At 37.7% G+C, this 15,159-nt stretch overlaps 1 protein-coding gene across 1 annotated transcript in view; it reads right to left on the bottom strand.

Annotated features, from left to right (window-relative positions):
• The window catches only part of COL11A1 (collagen type XI alpha 1 chain), a 295,583-nt gene that overhangs the window by 30,830 nt on the left and 249,594 nt on the right, over positions 1-15,159 (bottom strand). The window contains exon 55 of the mRNA XM_058177409.1: positions 1,303-1,356. Within this exon, the coding sequence (XP_058033392.1) occupies positions 1,303-1,356 (54 nt within the window). The remainder of the gene's footprint in view (positions 1-1,302; positions 1,357-15,159) is intronic.

Genomic DNA, 15,159 nt, shown 5'->3' with positions numbered 1-15,159 from the left:
CATATACTGTTGAATCAAATTATTTACACATAAAGAAAAAGTTGATAAGAATTCCACAGCCAGTACAAGAAATAATCCTTTACTTGAGCAAAAGACAAGAAAAGTACCCAAGCAGTACCCTTGAGGAGGAGGTAAGTGCAGCCAGGCATCCCCTAGGGGAAGCAGGGCTGTGCTGAGTTGTGAGGTCCCAGCATCCTGGGAGCTCGAGGGATGGGCTGGGCATTTGCTCTCTGCTGCCTAAGGCTCTGGACAGCCTGTACCACCGTCTGGGGTCATCCGCATGGCCTGAGAGAGATGGCGAGGCTCCTCTGGAGGACAAGGGTTAGGCGCTCTCCCTGGTCTCACCTTCCTCCAATGGAGACAATGGATCTCCCCAGCCCTGCCTAGGCCACCAGAGGTGCCCCCGACACAAGTGACGTTGAGCTGGCCATGCCTATCAGGCCCCCCAAGTTCAGACACAACCCTGATGTGGCCCTCAATGAAATCGAATTTGACATCCCTGGTTTAGACCATGCTCCTTCCTTTTCTTCAGAAATGTCTAAAGATTTGGACTGAATTTTTGGTTAACAAGGATGCAGAGAATTTAATGCAAAAAAAGAAGAAGCGGTGATTAGAGTAAAGATACAACTGTTACGTGCTACCATTTGGATAAGCAGACTATTAACAGGAGACAGCCTAGTAGAATAATGAGCCTCTCAGTTGATAGCTGCTAGGACTGAAAAGCTTTTGGGATCCAATTCCAAAAATGTGTTTTGAAGAGCATGAGAGAATATTAGCTGCAGCTCCTTAACAAGAACCTTTTCCTAGGATTGTGTGGCTGCAGTATACAGTCACAACATGATTCTGAGAAAAGACGTTATTGCTTTAAAATTGAGACAGGTGTTGCTTTCTTCTTTTACGTGCTTTGAGCACCTGGGATTTTGGAACTGAAACCAAACCATTTACAGTCCTAATAGGTAGTGCCTTATCTTGTCATAAAAGTCTCACCACTTCTGGACAAATCAATCACTCATATTTTACTCTTGATTTATGATTCATTCACTCATTCGTTTGTGAAGGTTTGAGGTTTCCCAGCTCGGCAAGACTCTGGGAAGCTCACAAAATTAAAAGCTAGAAATGGTAGAACAATAAGAATAAAGATTGTGTGCATCCAGAAGATGTAAAATAGTTTTTATAGGGACCTATAACATCCTAGCCCAAGGCTTGGGAGGAACAGCCAAATTTTCACTACTTTTTGAATATTTACAAGAAGGATACATAGGGAGGGCAGAAACGTGTTCATTTTGTACTTAAAATATTTACCTTTGCTCCTTTTTCACCTTGTCTTCCTTCTGCACCAGCTGCTCCAGGAGGCCCCTGACATAAAAGGAGAAAAATGTATATTAAGCATAATGAGATGAGTTAGAATCAGACTTTATCCCTACTTCATGAAGATATACATCTCTTCCATAGAAATCTTCACAAGGAATGTTCTTCTGGAGGAGCAGAACAAAACTCTTGCTGATTTTGATTCACTACAGCCCTTGGTCCTCTTAAAAATCTCATCCAAAGTTGGAGATTTTCTAGAGTAGGGATGGAGAATATTTCCAGCCAGAGGTGTCATTTTTTTCCTTTTTTGATAACTACAAAGAACATGACTAATGAGATCAGAAATGGCAGGGCTCCATTTTTCAACAGTTCCTGTTTTGTTTAGAATGGCCTTAGTGCCTTGAGGTTTGTTAGTTAAAATCTACTCTTTCAGAGAGTTAAATACTGAAATGAGTGCTTTAAGCTTTTCCATTTAAGCATCTGTTTTAATCTTTAAAATCACTAACTGAAACTCGTAAAATTGTAAAGAAATGTTGCCATCCACTCCATGGTTGTGTTGGAAGCCACAAAAGGATCTTAGTGAACTAAATAAAGACTTGCGGATTGAGCTTTTCCAAGATGACTGTTGAATAGTATGGAGGGTTTTTTTTTCTCTTGCCTATGATCTGCTGATTTTGCTGCCTAAATTGGTTTTTTCTGGCAGTGCTGCTCCCTGGATTTGAATGGGGGCACTTAGAAATGATCCAAGACAACTTTTGGATGGCTATGGACACATTTGGGAAGGGAGGTATTGAAGATTCTAGTTCCCTTTGGGAGTGATCAAAAAATTTTCCTCTTGGCATTTCGGGTTTTCTTAAGCATGCCCAGGTCTTAATTTCACTTTTTGAATTTTTGCTTTGCTTTTCAACTTTTAAAAGTAGACCGGCTGGCTAAATGCTGATTTATTTCAATCCCTTGATGGACTTTAGCTGTTCTCTTTTGTCTTTTTCTCTTTGAGTGATTGAGTGATTGATTTACTTATTGAATTTATATTGCCACCTATTTGCCCATGGTGACTCAAGGTGGCTTACAGAATATAAAACCACATTTAAAACAATAAAAACTAACAAAAAGAATCAAATAAATTAATATAGTACAATATAACAAAATCACCCCCCACCTCCCACCTCCCGCCCTGGCCACAGCAGATGACATGAGCCATTTAATGGGCTCCATCCTGCTCTAGGTTCCCCAAGCCCGCTGGCAGAACCTGGTCTTCAGCGCCTTCTGGTAGTGTATTAGAGTGGGGGCCATTTTAATCTCTGGGGGAATGATGTTCCAGAGGGAGGGAGCCACCATGGAGAAGGCCCTTCTTCTGGGTGCCACCAGGTGTATCTCCCTCGGGGATGGGACTCACAACATTCCTTGCTTCCCCACTCTGATGGGTCAGGTAGACGGAAAAAGACGGTCCCTCAGATAATCTGGTCCCAAGCCATGAAAGGCTTTAAAGGTGATAACCAGCTCCTTGAATTGCACCTGGAAGCAAATTGGCAACCAATGCAGCTCCCGCAGGAGAGGTGATACATGTGCACACCGGAGTCTGCACAAAACCATGTCGGCTGCTGCATTTTGCACCAACTGGAGCTTCCAGATTCTCTTCAAGGGCAGCCCCATGTAGAGAGTATTGCAATAATCAAGACGGGAAGTGACTAGGGCATGAATGACTGTGAGTAGGGGCTGTTAGTCCAGGAAAGGGCATAAATACCGCACAGCCTGCAGTTGCATAAAGGCCCGCCTGGCCATGATTGCTACCTGCTCTTCAAGCAGGAGTCGTGAGACCTGTAAAACCACTAGATTTCGCACAGGGTCTGATTCTCTGATAATAGCAGGCACACACCCTCCCTGGCCCTGAGATCTAGACTGGTGCCATGCTCAATAACCCACTGGGCACATTTCTACAAGGGGAATGCCTTCCTCTGGGCCCATCCAGGCCTCAGTTATACAAGCCAGATCAGCATTCTCTTCGAGGATCAAATTGGCAAGAAGGCTAGCCTTACTGCAAGCTGATCTGACATTTAAAAACAGCCGCCTAAGACCAGGGCCACCACAGATCTGCTGACCAGGTAAATGAGGTGAATGCAAGAGGGCAGAACACGAGACGGGCACCAAACACTGAGGTCGCATTCCCAATACATGCCCCCCCTTTGCCTCCTGTATTTCCCATTACCCAACACCACTGAAATAGGTCACCCTCCTCCGCATACGCAGAGGGTATTTGATGACGTCCGGGCAGGTGGGCAGAACCTTCTGCCGCTGCTACTACTGGTTCGACTGAACCAGGGCGAACCGGTAGCAATCCACCACTGATGTGGTCACCTGTGTGTGAAGTGGTAGTGAGGGTAGGGAATCCAAGAAGCCTCTGCAACTGGGATAAATCTTTCACTATTGCAACACAAGACTAATTCAAGAAAAGACTATCTAGCTTTTGTGGAGGGGAAATAGAAAAGGCAGCCTTGGGTTGTGTATTAGACAGCCTAATTGGATGTATCCCTGGGCAATGGACCACACTTTCCAGAATGTTCAGAAAGAAAGAGAAAAGTTGACGAAGTATCACTGAGTGAAAGAGAAAATATCCTTTAATCATACCTGAATGTAAAATATGCACAATTGCCACCCCAGCAAAAAAAAAAGGCAGGCGTTTTTTTTTTCACACAAGGAAAACAATTATCTATTTATGTCAATATACTGTCAGCAAGATGTTTCTGTTTCTGCTGAGTTTGATGAGATTTTAGAATCTTTAAAAACGCCACTTCTGTAAGATGCATGCGTGCATCTCTTTGATTAAATAGCCCAGCAGGCTAGAGCAGTTCTAGTTCTTACTAAGGTTTAAAATATAGCTTTATTTCATTCTTTGAATGACACATGCATCTTGCAGAACAGACAAGTCTAGCATTATAAGTCAGTAATGCATGTTTTAATGCTTAGCTCATGTGTGTGTCTGTGTATAAGTGTGTGTGTATATACACACACATACTCTATATATACATACATACACATACATACATATACAGTGTGTGTGTGTGTGTGTGTGTGTGTGTATACTGTACACACACACACACGCTTATATCACCATATCTCCTAGTACACACCATATCTCCTAGTGCAGAAGTGTGCAAAAGTGCAGAGTTCTGGGAAAAACAGTAAATGGAACAAACTCACATTGTTCATACAATCCATATCAAATATTAATAATATATCTTCCTTCTCCTATTTTCCCCACAAAAGCACTCCACAAAAGTTGGGATGAGAGAGTAACTGCCCAAGATCACCCTGCTGGCTTTCGTGGCATTGGCTAAGGCAGGACTAGAACTCACAATCTCCTGCTTTCTAGCCGGGTGCCTTAATCACTAAGCCCAAATGACACATGCTTGACAATAAAATAATTCTCCTCACCAACACCACACATATTTCCACCTTGGAACTTAAACTTCATAATGGATAATCAATATAATTTAGGCTATGCTTAATAAACTTTTAAAACATCCATTAACATTTGTAAGACCGTTCCGTACAAAAAGTAGATTAATAAAAGCACAGAACACAAAACAAAAACAAAACAAAGGAACAACATATATCACATGTGCATCAACAAACTATAAACTCACAAAGTATTGTATGTTTTCAGTTGCATTTGTCATGACAACCCTAAATTTATTGTGCATTGTATAAAAAGAGATTGTGTTACAAGAGCATTGATATATTATTTTACTACATGAGACACACTTGAACAAGCTTTGAAATGGCTAGAGCAAATGATCTTGGGAACAGGAGAAACAATACAAAACTTTATAATAATTATAAATGTACTTCTTGCATAATCTAGGAATGCAGCTGCAACAGCAATTAGCAGTGCTTAGGAACACTGTGATCGCTAAATTATAAATACAATGAATCATGATTGCCAAAACAAAGGGGAGGGGCTATATTCATTATCAGACAGTACCAATTCTGCACCGAATGCAAAGTTGGTAAATGAAAAGCTCTTGTTAACCCTCATCAGTTGCCAGCATTGCACAGATGGAGCTTCTGAAAAAGAAAGATGGCTAATTGTTATTTATCTGTCTTTGCTATGCTTAGATTTTGTAGCGTGGAGGAAAATTTTAACTAACATAAAATATCTCAGCAACAAGAACAAACTCTCCCCTACCCAAGGCTCCGAAATATGAACAAATTGTACTGAAATTCAATGAATAAATCTGGATTAGATACTCTTTCAGTTTGCCTATATCATAGGATACTTATAAGAATAACTTGGGGAGAACCACTGGTGTTGGAAGAAGGGTGAGAGAAAAATATAAAAGTAATCTGTGGAATTAATCATTAAGATGACTTGTGTATAAAAACTATGCCCATAGAACCAGACTGGGAAATCATTTGTTGCGTGAGTGGGCAACGATATATATCACATATGTGGATAGGGTAAGATTGGCTGGATTTTCCCCCCTGTGTTCTGTTTAGGGTGAAGAATTCTACATTAGAATTTACACTACAGCTGCATAATTTCCCGCTCAAAATGGAAGGAGATTGTACCACAGTTTTTTGGCAATCAGAAGAGACCCACAAAAGAGAATTTAAGGATTACTTGTGGTTTTGAGGCAGTTTCACAGATTAGGTTGATTCATCTCTAATCTTGTATTGTCGATCCTGATCGTGTTTCTTATTTGCATCAGACAATTCCACCCCCCCAATTATTCTGATACGTTATCATACAAATCCAGATTCATACAACAAAGCCCGCAGGAAACATTTTATAATGCAAAGGCTTACTTACATATCCGGGTTTCCTTTTGGGATTAACACATTTGGTCCAGGAATTTATGATGTTATTTGATGTGCTGATACGAAACCATTTATCAAACACATTTTGATAAATACAAAAATTGATACAGTGGATGGAGGCAACTTTTTCATGGTGCTCACTGTATGTTAATATCGTAAAATAGTTTATCCCCATCTCATTCCTCAGCTTGAAGGTTTCTCTTGAAAATTTGTTCAAATGCTATTCAGAGTCATCTGTCAGCTGACTGAAAATATGCTTGTTTAATGTTTAAAAGAAAAAAAAGGTGCCATTTATTATTTATAAGGGCATAAACATGATATGGTTATTTGTAAGGCTGAGAATACTCCACAACTGTTTGCTATAATAGTAGGTTTTCTCTGTTATATTTTCAAGAAGACTAAAAGATCTATTCTTCAATTTACAAGAGTCAGAGATATTCAGCTGAGATTGCAAAATGGAATAATCCAAACCCAGGATAAATCACTGGTAAGTTTTTTTCTCATTCTCCAGATGCTACGCTTTCTTTATATCTAAAATGTATAAAATTTACTGGACCAAGATCCAAAACCCATTTTCATAGACCACTAATTCCCTTAAATCCTGCACTGTATTCCAAAAAAACCCAAATTCCCTGAAAATGTAACATGTTTTTTTTTTTCAGGACAAGTAGTACAGGTAGTCCTCGACTTACAACAGTTCATTTAGTGACCATTCAAAGTTACAGCGGCACAGAAAAAAGTCACTATTTTTTGGATATGACCATTGCAGCATCCCCCATGGTCATGTGATCAAAATTCAGACCCTTGGCATTTGACTCATATTTATGATGGTTGCAGTGTCCTGAGATCATATGATCACTTTTTGCAACCTTCTGATAAGCAAAGTCAATGGGGAAGCCAGATTCACTTAACAACCATGTTACTAACTGAACAACTGCAATGATTTGCTTAACAACTGTGTCAAGAAAAGTCATAAAATGGGGCAAAATTCGCTTAACAACTAGCTACAGAAATATTGGTCTCAATTATAGTTGTAAGTCGAGGACTATCTGTAATTGCAGTCTTTGTCTTTTGGCAACAGAGGTACAAGATAGAGAATAACCTATACTGAAATGACTTCTTACCTCAAGAAGGGAAGAACTAAGTTCCTACCCGTTTATCTCAAATATTGTCAATGAAATAAGTATATACAAATATTGCAATAATTAGAGAGGAAGTTGGCAGTTCAATATGAAAAAGCTCATTAAATGTAAATTTTGACTGGGTTTTGAAACTCTTTAGCAATTTAATTTTTGGAAAGCTGTTCAAAGCAGTCATTATTGCTACCATAGTATTGCAAAAAGCGGCAGTTTGCATTGGACTTTCCCAGACTGCTAGTTCCAGATATATTGGACCTGCAAGACTGAAAATTCCTCAACAGGAATAGCCAAAGTGTGTGAGTTACAGACCCAAAAAATATAGATGGGAAGAGGAAAAGCATCTCTATGCTGCTATTTATCCGGATGATGAACTGTGTGATTGCATGGTCATTCCCAGAAGAGATGCAAAGAAGAAATCATTTTTGAATTGAGAACATCCTACACAGTTTCAAACATTATCAATACCTTTCCTTGATTTTCCTAGCAAGACAAATGTGGTTATCATTGGGGTTTTATTAAAATAATATTTATTACCAAGCAGATAACAAGAGAACATAGAAAAAATAGGAATGAAGACCAGCTGACATTTGTTTTCCTCTTTTTAAAAGTGAAATAGCTAAGGACCTTCTTTCTTTCTTTCTTTCTTTCTTTCTTTCTTTCTTTCTTTCTTTCTTTCTTTCTTTCTTTCCTTCCTTCCTTCCTTCCTTCCTTCCTTCCTTCCTTCCTTCCTTCCTTCCTTCCTTCCAAAATATAGTCGTCTCTTTAGTGGTAATTTGGCTCTGAGAATACCAGACACCCGTGCTTTCGATACTGCATTGCATCTCAACTGTTTTTGAACTACAGTTCAAAATAGTCATCCTCACCTATAAAGTACTATCTGATATGGCATTTGGAATCTACAGAACCTCATTCTGCAATCATATCTAACCTCTCTGATACAGATGTCCCAGGAGAAGCTGTTAGCTGCACCCAGCTTTGATAAAGTGAGTGGAATTGAGGCATACAAATGTTCCTTCTTGGTAGCAGCTACTACGATTTAAATAGTCCCCTGATTGAAATCAGGCTAGCTTCCATCCTGATTTCATTTAGAATGGTATTCAAAACTGAGCTCTTTTGAAAACAATTTATGTGTTGGCAGGATGCTATTTAGGTTGAATGCATCATTGAAGTATACTTTGCTAGGCTTTGACTGTACCTTAATTTTTAAATTTGTTTTACTGTAGATGTCTTGTGTATATGTAAGATGATTCTCTGAATCTGAGAAAGAAGGGAGATTTCAGTCTTACTTCTTAAGGGAGGCATCAGTCCATCTATTAGGGAATTGATGAGACAGAAGATCAGTCAGTTCACAAGGGTCTTAAAACTAATAAATGAGGGAATGGGGTATATTTATCTAGTTTCCAAGTTTTTGCAACCTTATCGGGGTTTTTTCCCCTGGCATTAATGAAACTCTATGAAACTTGCACTGCTGTAGGAGGTTGATAGTATCTTTTTTTAAAAAAAATAATTACAATGGATTTTTAAATTTATTTTTAATTTATTCATATAGTGTGGATGTTTTATCCACCAACCAATGAAAGTTCTATGAGATTTGGATATTCAATATTCTTGGTCAGCACACACACACAGTGTCTGACCAAGTATTTTGCAATGGCTGCAGTTGAGTCAATCCCATGCCAGGGACAAAAATTATGAATGTTGAGGATTACTTGGAGGCAGTAACTGTGGCTTGCTGAAAGTGCCTAAAATTCAATTAGCTTTGTTGGCTTCTGAACATGGAATGGACATTGAAGGCATTGGATGGGTTTTACTGACAATGAAAAAATTACTTGAATTGATAAAGCATCACTAAGTATTGCAAAGCTCCTTTGCTCAGTGGCTCAAGAGTTCCCCTGACCTTAATCCCAAACACTCCACACAAAAACAATAAGAAATGTAGCTTCATAATGTCTTTAAAAAGAACAAGTAAATGTTGCATACTTCCTTTTATTGTCTTGGACTTGGATCTAATAAAAACATATTGGAAAAGAAATGTTTTGGCTTAACTGTAGCAAACTTAGTCGTTGTTGAATCTACAAGTGAGTCTTATTCCAATTTTGCTGAAAAGACTACTAAGGCCACTATAATTGTTTCCAGAATTATAAATGTTCAGTAAATTGGTGGAACAAATAGATTATTGTGTAAAATAGATAAAACTAATTAAGCATGTCAGTTCACTCAAGCCTATTATATAGAACGGTTTATCTCATTTTGCTAAACAGATTACAGCTTACATTTAATGCTGCTGTGTTTTTTTTTAAAAAAAAACTGTTAAAAATCAACTAATTGCCTGACAAATAAGGCTTAGATGTTCACATGCCTGTAGAGATTCTTCAGGATGCGTATCTATTATTTCTTCAAAAAGACTAATGACAGTAGGATAATTGCAGGCCTATCAACTTTTAGGGTGTTCTTGAAGCATTATTTTCTGAAGACATTACTTTTTATTTGGCACTAAACTTTAATTCATCTTATATCATGAGCTGACTTTAGGATAAATTCCATTTAAAACAATGTGTTGTAAATTAATGTTGTCTAAACCGCACACTCATGTGTAGGGAAATACTTCCTTTTCTTTTCAGAATACTCCAAGCTGAACTGATTAAATTGTACCTCATTATATACAAAATGGTTTAAAGGGACAACTTCCTTCCTCCTGTTAGTTTCCAAACATCTCAAAATCTTCGTAAATATAAGCTGACTTCCTTGATTCCAGATCTATAGGCATCTGGTTGAAGCCACAGTGACATCATATGCAGCATAATGACATTACGGGTAGTTATTGACTTATGACTGATCGCTTAGAGACATTCAAAGTTCCAACAGACCCTCCAAAAGCTATTTATGACTGGTTCCAAAAACTTTCAATGATTCCCACCCCCGCGATAGTCACATGATTTTAGGTGCTCTGCAATGCATTTATGGCCATATGCAGGATTCTGTGATTTACAACATTTTGGCAAAAACAGTTTACTTCTGATTTTCAGCAAAAGCACTCCATAGTGACAAGGGGTTCGCTTCGTAACAGAGATTCACTTAACAACAGTGGTGATTTGTTTAACAACTACCACAGAAAAAAAATGTAAAATCAGGTTGGTCATGTGGGTGACCTGGTTTATGACCATCATGATAATATTACGATCATAGTAGACAAGCTCCATTACAGTTGTAAGTCAATGGCTACCTGTATACAAATGACCCAAATAATGTAATTTACATTTAATGTATTTATATTACATTAGTCACCTTTTGACTGCAAATTAAATTCAATATATTCACATCATCTGCATGAAGACCTCAAAAAAAACATTTGCCTCCTTACTCTCCTGGAGACAGCCTGGGCTGCCTATCATTTTGAAATGTTAGTAGTAGTCTTCAAATGTTCTCCCAGATATAGTGAGAAGGAAGATCCTAATATTAAGTTTTTCCATGGTATATGACACTGCTATTGATCTTACTTATCTGATTACCCAATGGCCTGACTTGTTCCTCTAGTGCAGGGTTGTCCAAACGTGGTAGCTTTAAAACTTGTGGACTTCAGCTTCAGCAAAGCTGGCTGAGGAATTCTAGGAGTTGATGTCCACAAGTCTTAAAGTTGCCAAGTTTGGACACCCCTGCTCTAGTGAGAAGTGAGGTTATATTGGCTATAAATATTAGAACATATTAGCAATGTGCAATACCATTAATTTTTAAAAAACACTGAATTTCCTTTATGGCAATCGCATCTTCTATGGTTTGGGCACACACATATATTTTTTTTTTTGGTATTATATTTTACATATAGTATATAGGCTCTGGGTAACTTAAAATACAAGAGCAGAACTTTAAAATACCATCAAACAACAAAGCATGTGACAATAAACAAAATGGTGAATCCAGTTAAAAATACACACAGTATACATTCAGCAAGAAGCTCCATTCATCCTTGCCAAAGCCTCAGAGGATAATGAATATAAATGATGAAAACAATTTTTGCAAATAAAGATATCACACAAGAATGAAGTGCACATCTGGCAACCTGACATGCGTCAGGCATGGCAGCTTATTATTTTACAATTCTCGTGCCTCAGGTTACAAAGTCAAATCTTAGCTTGTATAGTAAAACTATGTACAATTATAGAGCCTCTTTGTTCTTTACTTTGTGGCTGAAGGTGGAAGACATTTATTCATTTCTATTTGGACAGGGATATTATGATTTTTAATTGTAGAACAAGCCTAGCAATTAAAATAGAATCTAAACTTAATGTAATACCCTGACTCATTTTAAAGCTTTTAATTACAGCTTGCGCTTTAAAAAAATCAGAAAACAATGGTAAATTAAGCAAATGTTTACTCTTCCTGCTTTTTCCATCTAAAAATTTGTGGCTTTTAGTACAAAGATAATACGCCTCTCCTAATGGCCCTTTAAAGTGTTCTCTTCTTGTATGTATTCTTCCTCTTATTGTTCTTGTAATTAATTAAGTTTTGTGCTCCATAGTAACAATTACCATGCATCCATGATCATTTTCCCACTAGCAATTTATAATGTCATCCAGCCATTGTTGTGGCAATATATCATTAAAGAAATCACGCTTTCTATTGTAGCAGCAATAGCTGTGTAATGCTTTAAATCACCAGTGCAGTAACATTTACGTCTATATGAAACAACAAAGATTCACTTCAATGAAGTGGTGCAGGCTGTGGAAGCATCCTGATTTGTTTGCTGAAACAAGGAAGACAGCTGATTCACCTCCACAAAGTTGTTTCCCTGACCTTGAAACACCTAAGGCCAATACCATTGAACTCTTGAAGCTTCTCTGTGCCTTCTCTTGTCTGAAGAAGTGATTGCCTTCAGCCTTTGCTGAAATTGTCTAAATTGGAAGAGTTTTACTGTATACTGAGTGGAATCTGGATTAGGCTTTGCTCTTTTCTGTCCTCTTGGTTTTCTCCTGCAAAGCTTGTTGAAAAGTCAGTGGAGATTCTCGGTCAAGCAGGTCATGGTGTCTCAAAGGTGCCTTTTTCAAAAGGCAACTGGACTTTCTTTGTTTTTGCTTGAATACATTTTCTTCTCATTCAGAAAGCTTCATCAGTTCATGGATGAGAAGAGAAACATCTTCAAGGAAAAACAATGAAAGTCCAGCTGCCTTTTGAAAAAGGCACCTTTGAGCTTGTTGAAAATGTTTCACTTATCTTTCTCCCATAGTTCCTCTAAGGAGAAGGCAGAGGAAAACACAAGCAGGTCAGACTGAAGCAATATAATTAAGTTTCTAAAAATTTTCCAAGTAAGATGACCACTGTTGCATTGTGAAGATGTTTCAAGGAGATCCTTTGAAGTTTCATCAAAGCAAAGCACTCTTTGATTTAAGTGTAGAATATTACTATCAGTGTGTACTGCCTCTGGCGATCTTGACACACACACACAAAGACAAAGTTGGTAGATAAAACGTAAGAGGTAATAATGTATTATCACTTCTGGAGATAATAAAATATTGTGGCATCTCAATGGTCTGGTTTGCATTAAGAATGTCGGTAAGAAACCTAGTATTTTCTGGTATCTCACTACCTATTAGAAGACTATAGAGTGGGAAATACATACAAGCCATGAAGTGGTCAATGCAGGGAATTAGCTACTCAGGGACCATGGCAAAAAGGATTGGGACAAATGCATGCAGATAGTCTCAGTCATACAGGCCATGGTTGTCCCAAAGGTGCCTTTTCAGGAGACACCTGGACTTTCTTGTTTTTTTCTTTTGAAATGATTTTGCTTCTCATCCAAGAAGCTTCTTCAGCTCTGACAGGATCCCTACTATTCTGTCAGAGCTGAAGAAGCTTCTTGGATGAGAAGTGAAATGATTTTCAAAAGAAAAAAAAACCCCAAGAAAGTTCAGTTGCCTCCAGAAAGCCTTTGGGATTGGGACAAATATCCCAGTACATGATTGGTGAGATTGACCTGCACTGTGTGCGATTGAGATTTGGCATAATCAGGCATGCTCACTCATTATACAAAGAAGGCAGATGCTGAGTGCAGTAGCTAAGTTCATTTTCCTGCCAGGAGGTCTTTGAGCATCACATTGTGCAGAAGTATGATAATTTATGATAAAAACAAATGAAAACTTGATGTTTTATAGATGTTTTATAGATGGCACTTAGATCCCAAAAAATTATCACGTATGTATTCTAATATCCAAGCGAAATGTTGGAGGTGTGATTGTGATGACGCTACATATTTTCATATTTGGTGGACTTGCAAGAAAATTAAGGTCTTTTGGATAAGAATTTGGTGGATTATTCAAAATGTACTGAAGAAGAAGATAAAGTTCCTGCCACAATTTTTCCTTTTGGGAATTATAACGGATTGTACAGGGATTGAGACTAAATTGATTCTGAATTTAATAACAGCAGCAAGACTGTTGATTGGACAATACTGGAAGAAGGAAGAGATACCTACAATAGAAGAATGGATACTGAAAGTTACTAATTTGGCTGAGATGGCTAAAATCTCAGCTTTTTAAAAAGACAATACGCAGGAAAGATATTTAATTGAATGGGAAAAATGGATTGATTATCTACAAAACAGATATCAGATTAAGAAATATCAGATTGCCTTTGAATAATTAGAAAGTAATTTTATGTAATGGGGAGGGGGTTGGGAGATGAAAAGCTGTGGATGTGGTTATTTGGATTGGAAGGGAAAATTTTATTCTATGTTTGGTTTATGTATAACAATACCTTGTGATTGACCCGGGAAGCCGGGGAGGGGGGGAGGGGGTTTTTTGGGAGGGAGGGGGGAAAAAAGGGGAAAAAATGTTTTTGTTTTTTAAAACTCTTTCAATAAAAAAAAAAAAACAAATGAAAACTTTTCTCAGTGTAGAAGAAAGAGGCATCATTTATTAGATTTTAACTGTTACTCTGGGTTGGCAAAACACCAGAATCAAACAATGTTTAAAAAAAGAGAGCATGCCCTAATGTCATAACCTTGCTGATTAAAACTTGTCCCCCCATTGTCTTATTAGAATTTTCCCTGTAGACAAATCAGCTAAAGTTTCTTTTGATTAATATACTAATTAAATGGATCAAGGCCTGTTGCCTTAATTGAAATGAATAACCATTCACTAAACAAGCAACTGCCCTTTTTTTTTTAGTATGAAAGATCTAGAAAAAAAAGGTGGAGCAGGAGGACTTAATTAATCATTAATTTACACTGGGGTCTCCTAAAATATAAAATTGGATTACTCTCCATATATAATAGATTGAATCAAATTACTTTTCAAAGTACTGTTGATACTGTTCTAACATAGAATGATTGTTTATTATTACCCCTGCTGATGAACATTTGTTACTGTGCAGTTACTGTGATAGAGGCACCCAAAGAGGCTCTTCTCAGTATCTTTTCCCACTCCGAATACCCAATTTTAGTAAGCACGCATGGAAATTACCCATTTTCAAAATTCACCACAAGGCTACCTTCGTAGTAAATGTAAAGAAATAACGCAAAGCAGCACATAATTTAATACCCTATAATCTGGGCCTTTGAAAGTATATCAAATATAAGACAGTTTTCCACAAAAATGCACCTAGTCCTAGATCAAGTTGATTTTCGTTACACTAGAAATGCTAAGGGGAAGCTCTCCTGGCTAAATAAAACAACAGAACACCTGTTCATGAATTTTCTAATTGTGTTGCATTAATTTGCTATGATTGGTGGCATATAATGCCTATATATTTCTTGGAACTGTATTGAGGGAGGAGGGAAAAACCACAGAATAGACTATAGATTGCCTAATAGACAAACAGATATAACTGTCAAGGCTATGCATTCCATATGCTGAACAAAGTTCAAAAGCTTTTCGGTTACAATTTGCCATGTGTTTGAAAA

This window comes from Ahaetulla prasina, chromosome 3 (genome assembly GCF_028640845.1).
Source record: "Ahaetulla prasina isolate Xishuangbanna chromosome 3, ASM2864084v1, whole genome shotgun sequence".
Taxonomy (NCBI): Eukaryota; Metazoa; Chordata; class Lepidosauria; order Squamata; family Colubridae; genus Ahaetulla; species Ahaetulla prasina.
The sequence above is the reverse complement of the archived record's forward strand: the minus strand, read 5'-3'. Positions and strand labels throughout refer to the sequence as shown.